The sequence below is a fragment of the Phaenicophaeus curvirostris genome, chromosome 4, assembly GCF_032191515.1.
Source record: "Phaenicophaeus curvirostris isolate KB17595 chromosome 4, BPBGC_Pcur_1.0, whole genome shotgun sequence".
In the NCBI taxonomy this organism is placed as follows: domain Eukaryota; kingdom Metazoa; phylum Chordata; class Aves; order Cuculiformes; family Cuculidae; genus Phaenicophaeus; species Phaenicophaeus curvirostris.
In genome coordinates this window covers 18043520-18059460 of record NC_091395.1, presented here as the reverse complement: position 1 = coordinate 18059460, position 15941 = coordinate 18043520, and the positions used below count along the sequence as shown (strand labels likewise).

Genomic DNA, 15941 nt, shown 5'->3' with positions numbered 1-15941 from the left:
TTACCATCCCTGGAAGCACATAGAGTTTGTTGCAAAATGCCTTTTTTGTTGTTGCTGTTGTCTTGGCATGTTCAAATTCACATAAAATTTAAAAAACTCAATAAGCGAGAAGAAAGAAATATAGATAGATCTGAAACTAAAATAGTTTCTTTATCCTTTGAAATACTGCAAAGCTTGTAATATAAATAAGCTGACAATGGCTATTAAAAGTTATTTTGAATTAAAATATTCCAATTATATTTTACAATGATTTTACAATACTTGAAACATGTTTCCTTGTCTTTTTTTCTAATACAAATTTGAAAGATTTGCTGAAACTGACTCTCAGGCAGTTCTGAAATTAACTCTTATCATTATTTTTTCATGAGAAAATAGGTTCATGGAAAAGAAATCACTGGTGCTCACTGACCAACAAGAGAATGGAATCCAAATCAGTTAAGTTGCATTACTTCGAAAAACTTCCTAAAGGCACTGCAACAAGTCTAATTTTTTCAGTATCATTAGCCCAAAATTTGAAGGTAAAGCAATAATTGCACTCCACTTTAAGCTCTGCTTTATATAATGCAAGGTTACTAAGATCCCTGAATCTATCTGCTGTGAAGTTCTATACAGTATGGGAGGATTATCAACCACAATGTGATTTGCATAAATCAGTGTGTGACCAACTCAAATATCTGAACTCTCTAAAGATCTATTACGTTTCAATGGAATATAGTCAAAACTCACAAGATTGCAGCTACCAAGACAGTATCTGAAGACTGAGTTCTAAAGTCACAGAAAATTTTGGATTAAAGACGTGTATAAATTTTCATCAACATCAACTTGTAGTAAACCAGTACCTCTTTTTAATTTCAATTTATCAGTGAGAAAGAAAATGGATGATGTGTCTTTTAAGAGCAATTCTGACTTTTTTTTTCTTTTTTTAGTTTATCATACTATCCAGAAATACTTCGTCTGAAAACAAAGCAAGAATGTTTTTGCAGCAACATTCCTCTCTGCCTTCTCAATGTTATTTTTTTTCAGCTAGTGCTCTGAGCAGCCACTGATAGTTAAGATGCTTCTGCAATTTTCCTCGTCCTTCTGATGGGCATTTACATGAATTAAATAAGCTGCCTAGGATGGAATTTCTTCAGGTATTCAGACGCTTAAGATACCACTAGGCTCTTAGGCATGTTTTTAAAAGTACTAAGGTGTCCAGCTGCTATTCGTTGGTGATGGAAGTTATGCCACTTCTGACACAGGCTCTCTCATTGCCCTAGTATATAGTGCCTAGATATCTTGGAATATCTGTCATAGATCTCTGTCTAACCAATTTCCTACATCTTTGCAGTTGTGGCAATTATGCTTATAACTGAAAACCTCAGAGAATGAGGTGAAAATTGTTACTCAAGTACTATTTAATCACATTTTAAACAGAGGTAGATTTAAAAGATCATTGGCAAGAAAAATAAGAGAGGCATCTATCATTATCAAATTGAACAGAACATTGGGATAAAGCAGAATAGACCTGAAGAGAAGGTATTAAGCTGCTAGAATCTGAAAGAAAAAAATTATTTACCTTAAGAAAACTGCAGAACATCATCACTGCACACTTTCATTCACAAGGACATGCATTTGTGTAAGGTATCAGCCTGCAGCACCAGCTTCCTGCCACAAAGCAAAACAAAGGATGCTATTCCTGTTCAGTGGTCACTGCTTCAGTTTGGGCATACAAGGACCAGAAAAGAACTATTGCTATTATTCATCGATGGCTTTTTTTCTAGTCCAGCATGAACAGCCCCAAGTATCCTACACCAGACAGAACTTCTTACAAAGGAGACTAACTAATTTGAGGACAAAGAGAGATGCAGTAATTCTTTTAGGCCCTATTTCAGCAAGGCACTTAAGGACAAGCTGATGCCAATTGCTGCTAAGCAAAGGACAAAAGCACATGCTAGTTGAAATTACATATGCATCCCTATAGCCAGCAATAAATGTTTGTATGAGCACTGGTGCAGAATCAGGGCTGCTGGGAATAAAGCTATATAACTTCCTCTGTTGTGGGTCCACAGAGCGCTGATAGCTAAGATCTCTTCCATGGTGACTGGTTCTTCACCCAGCACTCACAAATGCCAAAAAGACTGAATGATAACTTGGGACTAAGAGAACATTTTTTGGCTTTGATAGATAAAATGTGGGAGATCTGTAAGCAAACGTCTACTATAAGAGGCTTCTCTGCTATTGCCCATGCCACATCTCCATTAATATCACTGGCAATGAACTGTGATAATTCCAGGTTTCTACAGTCCACATTTGTGGTATTTTTGCAATTTCCCTTACATGCAGCTTTGCCTCTTTGAGACAGTTTCGATTTGTTTTGTTTAAATAACACGCCCAGATGGTGCACAGTAAGGAATGTAAAGCAGACGCTAGTTACCTGAATATTATTAGTGTGTGTGTATACATATATATATGGAGAATTAAGTCTGGAGGTGACAAATTTCATTATTGCTAAGAAGTCACCCTTAGTGTTATTGCCTTCATACCTACAGAGCATTGCTGTTTAATTTTTAATACTTTCATGACCATTGGCTTTGAAGTGAGAGTTAAATCACTCAACAATGAATTGATGTTTCATGGCTTAAGAAGGAATACTGCTAAAGATTTTTAGCAGTACTTTATTGCTTTTACAATTACTGCTCTGAAATTTTACAATGCTGTCGACCTAATTTTATTGTCCAAAATAAATTCCATAAAAATCTACCAAAAATATACCTGGGGAAAAAAAAAACCAAACATTTCCTACAGCAATTTTGACAGAGCTCAGACCTAGCAAGTCTGAAAATATTTTATTTCTACTTAATTTTTATCTTACCTCCTCTTCACCCTGGAGAGAAGCTTTTTTCTTTACTTTCTTCCCTTTGAACAAATAGTAATACTCAACTTTTTTTCCCTCCACAGAATGGCAGGCTTGTAAGCTACCTAATAGAACAGTCCTACTTTGGTAGAATATTGAATACAAAAGAATTAGTGAATTTAAAATATCCAGTAAAATGTTCTAAACAGTTTCTCTCTTTGACATTTGGAAAAGCATTAGAGTATGATTTACCTCATTTCGGTTTACATGGCATGCTTTGGTAAAAAGAGAAATGACTCAGATTTTAGTTAGTTTCCGACTCAAGTAATGATGACCTTGTCATGGAAAATGCTAATTGCTGTTTTGGCTGGAAAAATATTCAGCTACTCTGAAATTTATGTGGAGTTTTGCCATTCTCTGGTAAAAAACACTTGCTGTTACTTACCACCAGGAATACTATGTATTATTACCTGCTAAAATCAATTCAATATTCAGTCACTTTTGAGTTCTTCAGAACTTGTCAAAACTGTGTAAGGTGGCTGATTACGACCTATCCAGCTCAGTGCACTAGCTGATTGATATCCTCTGCCATTATCTGGAATATAAGAACACTAGATCCATGCACTCTGTGGTTCTGATAAAACTTCCTGGAGAGTCAGATGATTTGTCACAAGCAAATGAACAGCCAAAAGCACCTAGGGAAGGCTTACTCTCTTAGTAGCAGAGATTCCTGCATGGGAACAATTTAAAGGGAAAACAAGCCACAAATGCACACTGAGAGGGAGTGGGCTGCAAATGTACTTTCTCTATTTAACCTAGTTAAGAACTAAACTAAAACTAAGTTGTTGCATGTCCTTTTGATCATAATCTTCCCATTCCCCAATCCTGTCATACCTTCTTAAAGTACAAGCATACGTGTGATTCATAGTAATAAGCCTGTCTATGAACTGAGACAATAACTCACTTAACATAGACAGGAAAAGTTGCTTACCAAGATAAATCTTTCTGGACTAAGACATGCATAAAAAAGTCTTCATTCTTGTTCCCTGTAGCTTGCAAAAATACATGTGCTTCCTTCTAACATGGTCATAGCTTGGCATATCTGCTCTAAAAATCCGAACAAATCCTAGCATTCACAAACTAACATTTCTCTATGAAGATCTGTGTCTTCTTTCAACACAAACTAGTTATTAATTCAAAAAATATATACAATTCTTAGCAGAAATTTTGGTGCTACATCTTCAAGTGTCTGAGGGAGCCACAGTTCAGTGTGGTTATTTACACTTCCACAAATCCTTCTACAAGATATGTAACCTCATCAGTGAGCAAACAAATAGAATATATACTGGTAATATCACATAGTTCACCTGAAATGGGCCATTTAGTTCTAGAGTGCATACTAAGTACTAACGCAGATGTGTGTGTTCCTGGCACACAGCTGCATACACTGCCAGAATCCTATTGGCACATGTGTGTATGTGCTATTTGTATATGAAGAAAAATGTACATGTACCCCTATCTGCCTCACTGGGCAGAAGGTGACAGAACAGAGAGTGAAGGCAGATCCACACTTGTATGTTTGAGAGTTGCTACTGCACACCTTATCATGCCAGTGTGTAAAGGACAGTTGCAGGTTGCTGGTTTTGCAGCCATTAATTTTACATCTTATGGGGAGGGGTTAAAAGAAAGGATTTTTCAGTTCCCTTTTTCCCCCCCAGTAAGCATCATTGGAAGAAGACCAAAGCAGAGCAACTATAAGTTAAATATACACTTGAGCTTAGCTGCATTACATAACTGTAGGAGAAGCAGGCTGAAAAGATTTTTTTGTTAGTTTTGTTTAGATCTTTGTATTTTATTTCTTTTCCTTTTCATCTCTTAACTCCTGTGATTTTTTCCTGATAAATTATATCATCCTCTGAAGAATGCTGGGTTTCGCAGGCAGGCGGCTAGTCACCTGCAACAACCGAGGGGTCCCGCAGAAGCTTCCAGGCTGCTGTCTGTGTCAGACGCCAGTGTTTGATCCGTGGACATGGATGAGATGTCATTGACAGATGAGGACGGAGGGAGGCTTTCACTGCTGTTCACTGCTGCACCTGTGCTACGAAAACAAACACCAACGTGATTAAACCTGAAATCCCAGAACTCTCATGGTGTAAAAAACAAAGGATACTTAGCCTATGGCAGCAGGCATGGATGTACACAGACCGTTTAAACAATGGCAAACATTAGCAGAAAACAGGCCCTGCAAACATTGGTTAATATTAAATATTTTACCAGGAAATTCTCTCCCTCAGCAGTCTGTTGGTATAGCTCATGTTGTGTCTATCACATCACTTCTTCCCAGCATTCTTGGAGTTAGAAAACAATCAGACACCTGCTAAGACTATATTGGCACCAAGAAGATGATTAAAAAAACCCAACCCATACACACATATAAAATCTTGTAAGGTAGTTTAGTAGAATAGGTGATATCCAATCACCCAGTGGCAATGTAGAGAAGGTGGGTTTATGGGGAGGTGAGACTGGTTTCTTGCTCTTAGTTAAGGACTAGCTGATTAAGCCCAGGACTTCAGTTGTGATTGTATTTTTGTGCATACAAGTTTACCTGTCCTCTGTAAAATGATGATAGTACCAGTTATTAACCAAAAAATCACTGTGACTTTGTGAAAGGAAGAATGTACATTGATGAGGTTATTATTAGTGTCACCAAACATTTATGACATCGCTGAAAGTCATCAGAAATTATCTGTCCTATAAATGCAGATAACTGTGTAATAAATACAGAACCACATGAGCAATGTATCTTTTGTGCACATATGACTGCTCTTTGATTGGCATTTTTTCTACTGAACTTTAAGGTAACATTTTTTGTCCTCTTTCCACCAAAATTAATCTCTGTCTGCAGTGTGAGTGAGATACATTAATTTTCATTAAATATTTGTGACAATAAATTATGTGATTTTGCGTGATATTACACAGCTGGAAATTGTCACTAGTTAGTGTGACACAGATCTTTGCTCTGCAGATACATATTGTTTCATTCTTATGGCCAAAAATTTTCTTGGTTGACTTTTTATACATTTTCATTTCCTCAAAATGGACAGAAATTAACATTTATTGCCTTGAAAAGCAAGAGCACATACCTAAATAAAACACGCCTAGTAAAATTACAGAATTCATATATTCTTATTACTGAAATTAAAAGCCACCTATTCAGCCTAGCAAAACGTATGATACTATGGGCGAAAGGAGAGGATTTCTGTCACTTTCTTGTTTGCAATAGAAATATTATTTTGAGAAAACAAGCCACTATAACATAGTCTTCTATTTTCCTCAACTTTTTCTTCCCTTTATACACATCAACCATGTGTATATATTTATATGCACAAAATAGAGACAGAAACGCTCATGTTCCAAGCTCCAGGTGGGAACTGCTTTCTGCTGTTGTAGTAGTATAAAGATATTATAGCATCAGAGGAATCCTTAAATTAGTTAACTGTCTTGATCCGTATAGAAAATAAAATAGTTAATTTTGTAAGTGCTGCAAAAAGACAACACAATCTCAATGATGTCTCATTGGTGACAGCAGATAGCAATCATCCATCTTTTCAGACAGATTTGTTTTCTAGGAGTTATACATGTACTTCATTCATATTGATCAACAATCACTCAGTATAATACTGTTACTACATTGTTACATGTTATTAAATCATGTGTCATTTTATGAAAATACCAATCAGTCAAGACAAATGCCTTTAGATATAGTCAAAATATGACCGAATTTAATTATATTGTTAATTTAATTGTTTATGTTGTTAGTTTAATCTATTGTTAATAGATTACCTTTCTAAATGTGTTGGACAGAACCCTGTCATTAAGTCACGGATACTGTCCTATATTAATTAAAAGAATTCCAGTGGGTTCAATCAACTTTTGATCAAACTGTTGCTGTGCAGCTTTCTCTGATGAATGTATGATCAACTTAGGTGCAGAAATTGGATGGGTGAAGGTTTTGTTACACTCTGATTCAGCACCATTGAATTCAATAAACCCTGCAACGTGCATTTCAACAAGTATCAACTCAGCTCATACAAGCTTCTGAAAGTGTGTTTTTATAGTTATTTCCTAGCTTTGAGCACAATTCCATGTCACACAAGACACAGACCTGATAGTTACTGTTGCAGCCTCAAAGCCCTCAGACTCACAAAATAACCATAAAACCAAATGAAACCACAACAAACCCAAATGACAGAATTAAAGACCTCAGCAGTACAAAGCAGCACTTCTGCAGAAGCATTCAGAAGCCCAGGCAAAGGCTGTCCTAGTCAATAAATAAGTAATGCTTCATTTTCTATGCTCAGCACCTGCCTGGTGCTACAACAGCTTGTTCCTGAAGGGATGGGTGCTGGGTGAATCAGTGCAGAAATAACAGAGGCACATTCAAAAGAGAAAATAAGCCCCCTTTATGAGCTTGCTCTTTGGCAGGAAGCTTCTCACTGGCTGCAGTGATGAGGGAAAGTGCAAAAGGTTAGAACAGGTGAGAAAGAGCTCCTGCAACCTGTTCTTGGCTCTGCCATTGACTTGACAGTTACTCTTTAAAGCCACACATCAGCTTCCCTGCAGTAAAGCAGGGATTCCTTCCTCAGAGGGCTTCTATGAAGTCCTATTTAATTAGCACCCATGGAAGCGCCTTTGAGACTTCACCTCTGAAGTGGTACAGAGGAAGAAACTGAAAGAAGAACTGCAGCTTTTGCTGTTTCCAAAAAAAGCGCCTTTTTACAGTTTTGGAGATTTGCTCAGCTTCTTTCAGACTGTGTAATTAGTAACTTTTGATACCCAATGTCATAACGCTGAGCAAGTCCATCAGCTGCTTGTTCTAGGCTCTGCACACAACAGAAGAGAGCTACTAAAGATATCTGGTAGTTCTTATGTGATAGCAACAAAACTGACCAAATCAGACAGCAAGTAAAAAGCAGGAATGGAAGAATAAAAGAGCAATTTCAGCGAGAAAGGGAACTGCTACAAATAAGCTGCACGAAGATCAGCACTATTTACTATATTCAGTATCCAGAAAAGAGAAAACAGCTGAAAATGTTATATATGAAAGTCTAGCTGTGTCATGGAGGCTAGGGGAGAGTGTGAGAGGAGGTTAGATACTATGCAGTGTCAGGGCAGAGGAAATCTGCAAACAGCAGCTTTGAACAGATTTATGTTTAATTCCACACAATCTACAGCCCTTTAATTTTTTTTTTATTTAATGGAATTACCTGCTGTTTGATAATACTCATCAGAAACACTTTAAAATGCATTAACTAAACAGAAAAATATATTGGTAAATTCCTACTGCATCTTTGCACAAAATAGTTCTGCTTCTCTCCTTCAGAAATGATAGAACAGAAGAGTTTCGAGACTGCTAGTGTTCTAGACTGCTAGTAATTCTACTCTACTTCTTGGTAAAGTGAGTAATTGAAAATAAATAATACATCTTCTGTAGAACAGAGAAGGAGGCCTCAAAAGAAGACGCACATATGCATGTGTGATAGCCAAATAGGTGTATTTTGGAGAAGACAGCTGAAAATGTTAGGTGTGAAACTCTAGCATCATGTTATAAGGGTATGAAGTAGTAAAGAATCCAGCAGGTTGATTAAATTTAGCGTTTCTTTCTTGGTGTGTTGTTGTGGCTGAGTTTCACTGAGAAAACATTTTATTCTAATCACTTTTATTCTCCCAGCTGAATAATGATGTGGCATAGACCCTTTGAACAGTAAGCATGTCAGTAAGGGGTGCAGCACCTGAATTTATAAATAAAACAGAATTGTTTAGAAATTCTGTTACACAGAAAAGCAAAACCTACTTTCTAAGTTTAAGTTCAGTGTTTATATGTGCATGTGGACAAGAATTCATTCTTTGTATGTGTAACTTACATATTTATGTAATATATATACACACACCTACACACAAATCTTTCTGCTCAATTCAGCACTGCTAGTGTCTTAAGCAGATAAGTTTGGATGCTGTAGTCTATGAAAGGTAGAAGTCAATTAGATTAAGCGTAGAGAAAAGCAGTAAGTTTGAAAAATTGAAAGAGGCAGGTAGTGAAGTTCAAAGGAAGGAAGACTGATTAGGGATGTGATAAGGGAATTTATATGAGCTAAAAGCTGCCAGAAACAAAGATGGAGGAAACTGTTCTCCATGTTCTCTGGAGACAGGACAAGAAATAATAGAGTTAAACTGCAACAACAACAAAAAAGATTTAGTCACCACAATACAAAAATATTTTTGAAAATAAACAAGGTAGCTTACAATGGTTTCTTGGAACAGGTGGCAGAGGTATCTGTTGGTAACATCTTTAGATACAGTTGATTTTTTTTGTTGGACGTGAGAAGGAGGGGTACTTGAGGTTCCCCCCTAACCACACATTTCAAGCTCCTATGTTGTATTAACTAGTTCTTCACAGGACAAGAGGATGCACTAAGTGACTGACATCCTGATACGCAAGCACTTAAGCAGCCTGCACTGTCAATGGGCAACTACTATCCTCGTTGAGTCAACTTCAGCTGTTTCCCCCAAAGCGCTGATCAAGTAATCATTAAAAATTGTCTCCAGCTTGCTTGCTATGATTATTGATAGAGTGCCAAATCTTAGCCTTCTGAATTTCTGCTGAGAATACTGACCAATGAGCAATATGTATGTAAAGTCTCTCTCAATTCTTTTATGCTCAGAACCAGTGACTTGTATTACCTCATTCTTTCAGTATTTTATTGATTTGAAATAAGTAAAGTCAGGCACACAAAGTGATGAAAATCAAAAAATCTATTGTTTCATAAAACAGGCTAATCTCAGTGCAATTTGGAAATAGTTGCTATTCTTATTGTTGCCTAACAATGTGAAACAGTCAAAGGGGATCAGCAAAAGAAAGACAGGTAAGAAATGGCAATTTTGTGTGTTCAGAAATGTGTTACATAAACAGTAAAAACCTTCTCCACAGGAAAAGTAGAACATGATAGATAAAGAAATCCCAGGATAGTTAATTCCTGAAACAAGCAACTACAGTATTTCTTGATCATAAATCAGACTGCAACCACAATTCTGTAGGGAAGGGAGGTTTAAAAATGAGGATTTACAGATACTTGTCAGGAACCCAGATTTCTTTTCAGTGGTAGCATAGTTTGGTAAATTAAATCTGCAAGTCTAATACATTTTTTGCTACTCAGCAAGAAAACGATGGATTTTTTTCCCATATCTTACTTCACTGAAGTGAAAATCCAGGTGCAGTGCTAGCGCTGTAATATTACCATCCAGCACTCTATTAACTTCCTCTATTGTTGCCATGTTTCCCTTTGTCCTGTCAGTTACTAATAATGCATTCTTGTTCTAACATTAAGTTGGCTCAGCAGCAAGTTAAAAATGAGGATGAAAAAAACCCCAACCTCTTTGAAAATATGCAGAGAACATTGAATTGAATATTGAATCAAATAACTTTACTTTGAGAAAAGACTCTGCAGAAGGTAGTTTTACCCATAAACGCTATTGGGACACTGTGCTTAAAATCTGAGCACTTCAGGTCTGCTAGTGAAAGTGTACCTTCACAAATATGTATTTCTGTGTACTGGCACTCACAGTTTGCATTTCTGTGAGAAGACTGCTGGTGTGACTTTTTCCTCAGCTAAAATTTAGTTGCTGGTTTTTGCGACAGTATTTTAAGAATCTGTGTTTGAAGACAACTTTCTCTTCTCATCAACGTGTCAACCAAGCATGTCAGCAAACTGTTCTAATGTTATCAGACTTCTGACAGGATAAACTACCACAGTAGGTACCAGATACTTACATATGCAATGTGGTGTGTCCAACACATGGATACAAGCTAACTTCACCAATTTTGCTTATATCTACTAGCAGAGTATCAGTTTAGTTATACATTCATAAGCAGTATAATTATATTAGTGTGAGATAAGCCTCTCCATCCACAAGAATAAAATCTATAACCACAGATCTTCCCATAGAAAATACCAGTACAACTACCTCTCAAATAGCAGACAGACAAATTTTTAAGTATTAACATGACCCTGGAGCACAATTAATCAAGCTCAAACCATTAGAATCACTAGATTTTGCAAAAACTTCTTTCTTGGTCTACATAACTAAGTGTAGCCCAAGTGCTTCAACAATCTCCGTTTTCCTTCTGTCAGTATTGTAAACACATTGAAGTTATTCAATAGGGCTGAGTACCTGAAGGCGAAGGCTGTCCTTTTACTACACCATTTTTAGTCTTTTCTTCAGAATTCATTACTTCTTTGTAGATGAGTTCTAGAAGAGAGAATTGCAACAGTTACAAAAAAAGAACCAGTGTCTGTGATCAGGAGCAAAACAACTATCACAAAACATGGTGTTGTGATTCTCCCATGAGCTCCCTAGGTCTCCCCTACCTTGTCTTCAGGAGTCCGTTAGCTCTACTTGCCTAAGACCTCTCTTCCATTCTCTCTGCTCCTATTGTCTCTTTTTGGAGCTGAACTGAGACAAATAGGGTTAAACTAGAACACGTGAATTGTTTGAAGATGTACTATCTAGAAATGAAGCTGCACAGTAATACAGTCCTTTTTTTTACTGTTCATAAAATTCTGATACAATGTCTTGTTGAACAGTATTCTGTTCTCCAGTTGATATCCTTAGATTTCAGTGAAGCACTAGAATATGCCCCTCCTGTGTTAACATTAACCTGTGTAGATAATAATAGTCCTCAGGACACTTCTTATATTTTTGCCACCAAAACACCAGTACATAGGGTGGAGCCAATTCTTCACATCAAAGGAATTCTTTCCATTTTACATAAACACACTTGGCAGTGAGTCATGCCCATTTTGACACCCTTGCCATAATATTCTAAAATGCAATTACCTTTCCATTCCTCGATTGTGTGTTCCCTTTCATCCAGCTGTTTATCATATATCTGAGGAGGAGGCTGCAAGAGAGAAACAAAGATGTTTAGTCAATTGTCTATTATATTTTAAATAATTTAGAGCAATTATTTAAGTAAAGAGAATTTTCCTTCTTTGTTATTCACCCTGTACATGCAAACCCACAAGAAAAAACATTTGACTATTAAAGAGATTAACACTTCTGGAATTCAAATCTTTGTGTAGAATAAATCAATATACTTCTCCCTTTCCTCTTTTAAACAAGAGGCATAGTTGCAGTTGAAATAGAACTCAAGCCAATGATTCCATTGTCCTTATATTGAGTCCAGGTACTCTACACACAGAATGTTTGCACTGGCAAAGAGAGCACTGTCTGAGTACCAGACAAATACTAATCCTGGGTAATTAGTAGTAATATTACTATAATGTTAAATTGCCTTTAGACACCGTACTGCTATATAAACTTCTCAGAGTAACAGTAATTTTGAAGTAAATCTCCCTTCCAGAATTTCTGATGCATGTTCTAAATTACCATAGCTTTCCAGTATAGGTATTTTCAAGTAACTTTGCTTTCACCGGAAGGTTTCAGTTTGGCTTTTTTTTTTTTTTTAACTGTATTTTTTTGTTGATGAGAATATCGTAGAAGTAGTAGAACCTGGAATTTACTGAGAGAAAGAAAACTAAAATTTCTGAGAGCCTGAATACCTGCTTTCATTGGGCAACTAAGCCATTTGTTCATTGTCTCTCCTGACACTAGCTGCCAAATACAGCGCCAAGCAAGGCAGAGGACGCTCTCCTCCTTTCTTTTACCAAGAAGCTTCAACATCTGAGTTAGAAGTATCTAATACAGATGGAAACAAGGTCTACCATACTTTTCTCCTTCATAAGTGATTCCTCTAGCTTTCATCTTGGGCAGTCAACCATCACGAACCCAGAAAGATCTCTTTTGAGACCTAGCTCTTACTTGCTATGAAGACAATCAAAGGATAGCAACCAGACTCTGTACTTCATACACTACAGGATGGCAGGAGCTGCACCTGCACAGCACTCTGCTGCTGTGCTGGTGTTTGTATTGTGCACCTTTGTTTGTGCACAGAACTAACTGAACCCACAGCTATAAACCATAGCTTGTAGTAGGAACAGAGCATAAGGTAAAAAATACTTAATGTGATAATTACATGAATAAATCCCTCCTCTTCACAGAGATGGGATCTATACTGTCTAAAGGCTGTGCAGAACATAGATGAATGGAGCTCCACTGAGGGGCCAGGCCAGGCCAGTGCTCTCACACTGAGAGAAATGAAGCTTTCCCATTTAATTTCCCTGGCATAAAGAAATGACCCTTATGACATATTTTCATTGATTCAAGGTACAGGGCTGAGCTGAGAATGCCACAACAGTTTCAAGAATATATTTCTTTTCCCACAATCCTCATTAATCTTAATGAGAGCCACAAACCTTAATGTATTGTTATCAACCTAGATAATCCTCTCCAGGCTGTCTGCCCATTTTCTACTAACTTATTTGTTTGTTTCTTTCTTTCTTTGTTTGTTTTAACCAATTTCTAAAGTTATTGGTATAAAGAGAGGTTTTTAACACAGGTATTGTCACAGTAATGAAGTAGACATAGCTGGGTCCTCCAGAGCAACTGATTTCAGCATTGGTGCAAAGGACGGCCCAAAAATGACTTTGCTGCCTAACTCAAATGCCTTAGAAAGTGACTGAGTTCATCATTATTAATTTTCTACGTGAATCTGTGACATTCTGTCACGTTGAAAGGATAAGGATTTTGACTTGCAGCTAAGAAAAAGGAAACTTTCCCATCAGAGTCAACTTGCCTGTCAGTGTTCAAAACTTCTACATCTAAGAATCAACTTGCCTGTCAGCAAGTTCCATCGAACAGTCACAAATTTGACTCAGATCAACCAGGCCTGTCAGCGTCCAAGGCGGACTCCTACTGAGCAGTTTCACAAGGTTGATAGGACCCGTGTTTGTCTGTCAGAGCCCATTATGCACTGATAAGATTCACGAAGTTGAATAATAAAACAGTGTAATGAAGCGACAGGTATAATGAGTTTAGGATTGCTGATAATAAATTCACTTTGCAAAATCAAGCTAGTTCTAAAAATGAAGACTATAGTTTCCCGGGTAACATCTGATATGTTTGGAGGCACAAATCTTACCAAAGAGGCATCCCTGCTTGGGGAGGAGGGAGACATTCAGGCCTGTTGACCTGCCTGGTAGTTGGAGTTCCTATCCTCAAAACAGAGGTTTCTAACTGCCAGATTTAGATGCTTGGTGGTTCTTAGCATGGTGAGACAAAGTCAACTGTCAAGTGCCAACTGGCCCTTAGCAAGGTTTGTGGTGTTACCATCACTGGAACCCAGCGGCTCAGGATGCCTCTCCGTGTGGGGAGTTTGGTACAAAGATATGATGTAGGGGTGTGTGGTGGTGGGGAGGGGGGTGTATTATCTGATTTTTACTGCAGCAGCATATGGCTGTGAAACTTCTTAACACCACTGATAAAATTAAGTGTTAGACCACAATCTGCCCCATCTGCTTTGCAAGATAGGTAGGTTTTCTAGCCCTGCTAGGCCCCTGCTTTTGGCACCAACAAGTCTGAATAAATCCAGCACTCCACACATTCTTATAAATCCTTCATCCCAGCTAAGAGTGAACATGGTTTTGTTTGTACTGGTTTCAGAAAAGGTACAGTTAAACTAGCATTAAATCAAACCAGCATGTGGTTCAGGCCTATGGGTGGCAGCATCTTATTTTCAGTTTAAGGTAGCCATTTTCTCCCCAAATTAAATTGATTTGTAGGCAACTGCATTGGCAACAATAACAAAGAATAGAATCTAATTTTGGATGCAGAAGAGAAGGACTAAATTGTATTTTTCTGGTAGATATGAAAACAATATCTTGTTTCTGTGGTTCATGGCTTTTACATCTTACAAATGGATTTAAAAAATATTTCAGATTAAATTTAACATTCATTGTATATAATACAATTACAAACCCCCCTCCCCCCAAAAATTATCCACAGAGACTTTTTTCTAAAAAAATGTAAACCAAACCCCAAAACCCCATGAAATGCAGTTTTTTTCATGTGGTCCAATGAGCAACAGGAGACTACTGGATCTGTTAAATATCTTCCTAATAGCCAGGGAGGAAAAGCTTTTCACCAGGGGAAAAAAAGCAAAATATGTTGAGACTGATGTATTCTCACTTTCCCAGAGCAACATGGATTGATTTTGTGTGCCACTGCTAGAAAGCAAAGGGAATGGGCTGGAGCTCACACCTGAATAAATCCTACCATGTCTGTCCCTGCCTCTGCAGAGATAGTGTCAGCACAGTGAAGACCTTGGGATAAGCTGTTTTTAGAAAGCTTAGCAGGAACAAGGCTTGATTCTGCATCTGTTCCCAGAATTGCAGGGACTGGAGCCATAGTTGAGCAGTGGTGTACAAGGCAATGGTAGAATTAGCAATACACGTATAGCAGAGGCACCAGAGGCTGTAAAAGTTAATGGCATGAGGTTAAATATTTTTTTTTTTATGGCTTAGATCTTCATAACAGGCGAATATAAAAATTCCTTTGTGTTTTGCTACAACATACATTGTGTTACTGATCCTATTTACAGATTTATTTTTGCAATGCAAACCAGAGTACCACATTGTGCTGTTACCAGAGGCCTAAAGTCTCTTCAACTAGAGAGAAAAGTATCCAGAGCCTTGCACTTCACCCTGTATTGCCTAGGGATTCCACAGTGGGCTGGGCATGATCTCAGCTATGGATATGGAAGAAGAGATACCTCTGTGCCCAATTGTATACTTGGACTCTTTGCAGAGCCTTGTGGAAAATTCCACGCATAGTATGCATTGAAGAAACTGTGGTCTGTGTTGTTTCTGAACAGCTGGACTGCAAGGATACCAGACAGCAGGAGTCAAGATTACTTGGCTACACACAGATGACTGAACAGCTTGCAGATACATACAACATCAAGCTGGAAAAAAACTTCAGTTTGGTTTGGGTCAGAAAAGAAGCAAAGAAATGCCTCTTTCTTCTCTAACGGCTACTTCTCGCTAATACTAACAAAGATTGCTGCAGAAGCTCTGTTCTGCATAATTAATCAGCTATAAATGGATAGATGTCACTGACTAGACGAAATATCTGCACTTGTGTACAAAGC

At 37.5% G+C, this 15941-nt stretch overlaps 1 protein-coding gene across 7 annotated transcripts in view; it reads right to left on the bottom strand.

Annotated features, from left to right (window-relative positions):
• Positions 1-4548: 4548 nt before the first annotated feature.
• The window catches only part of MAPK10 (mitogen-activated protein kinase 10), a 151939-nt gene continuing 140546 nt past the window's right edge, over positions 4549-15941 (bottom strand). For 6 of the 7 annotated variants that reach the window (XM_069855392.1, XM_069855395.1, XM_069855393.1 and 3 more), the window contains 3 exons: positions 11732-11795; positions 11066-11143; positions 4549-4929 (listed from right to left, as the gene is read on the bottom strand). In XM_069855392.1, coding sequence (XP_069711493.1) covers positions 4787-4929; positions 11066-11143; positions 11732-11795 — 285 coding nt within the window. In that variant the 3' untranslated portion in view covers positions 4549-4786. Of the gene's footprint in view, positions 4935-11065; positions 11144-11731; positions 11796-15941 lie in introns of all 7 variants that reach the window. The other variant, XM_069855396.1, reaches the window with a different exon arrangement.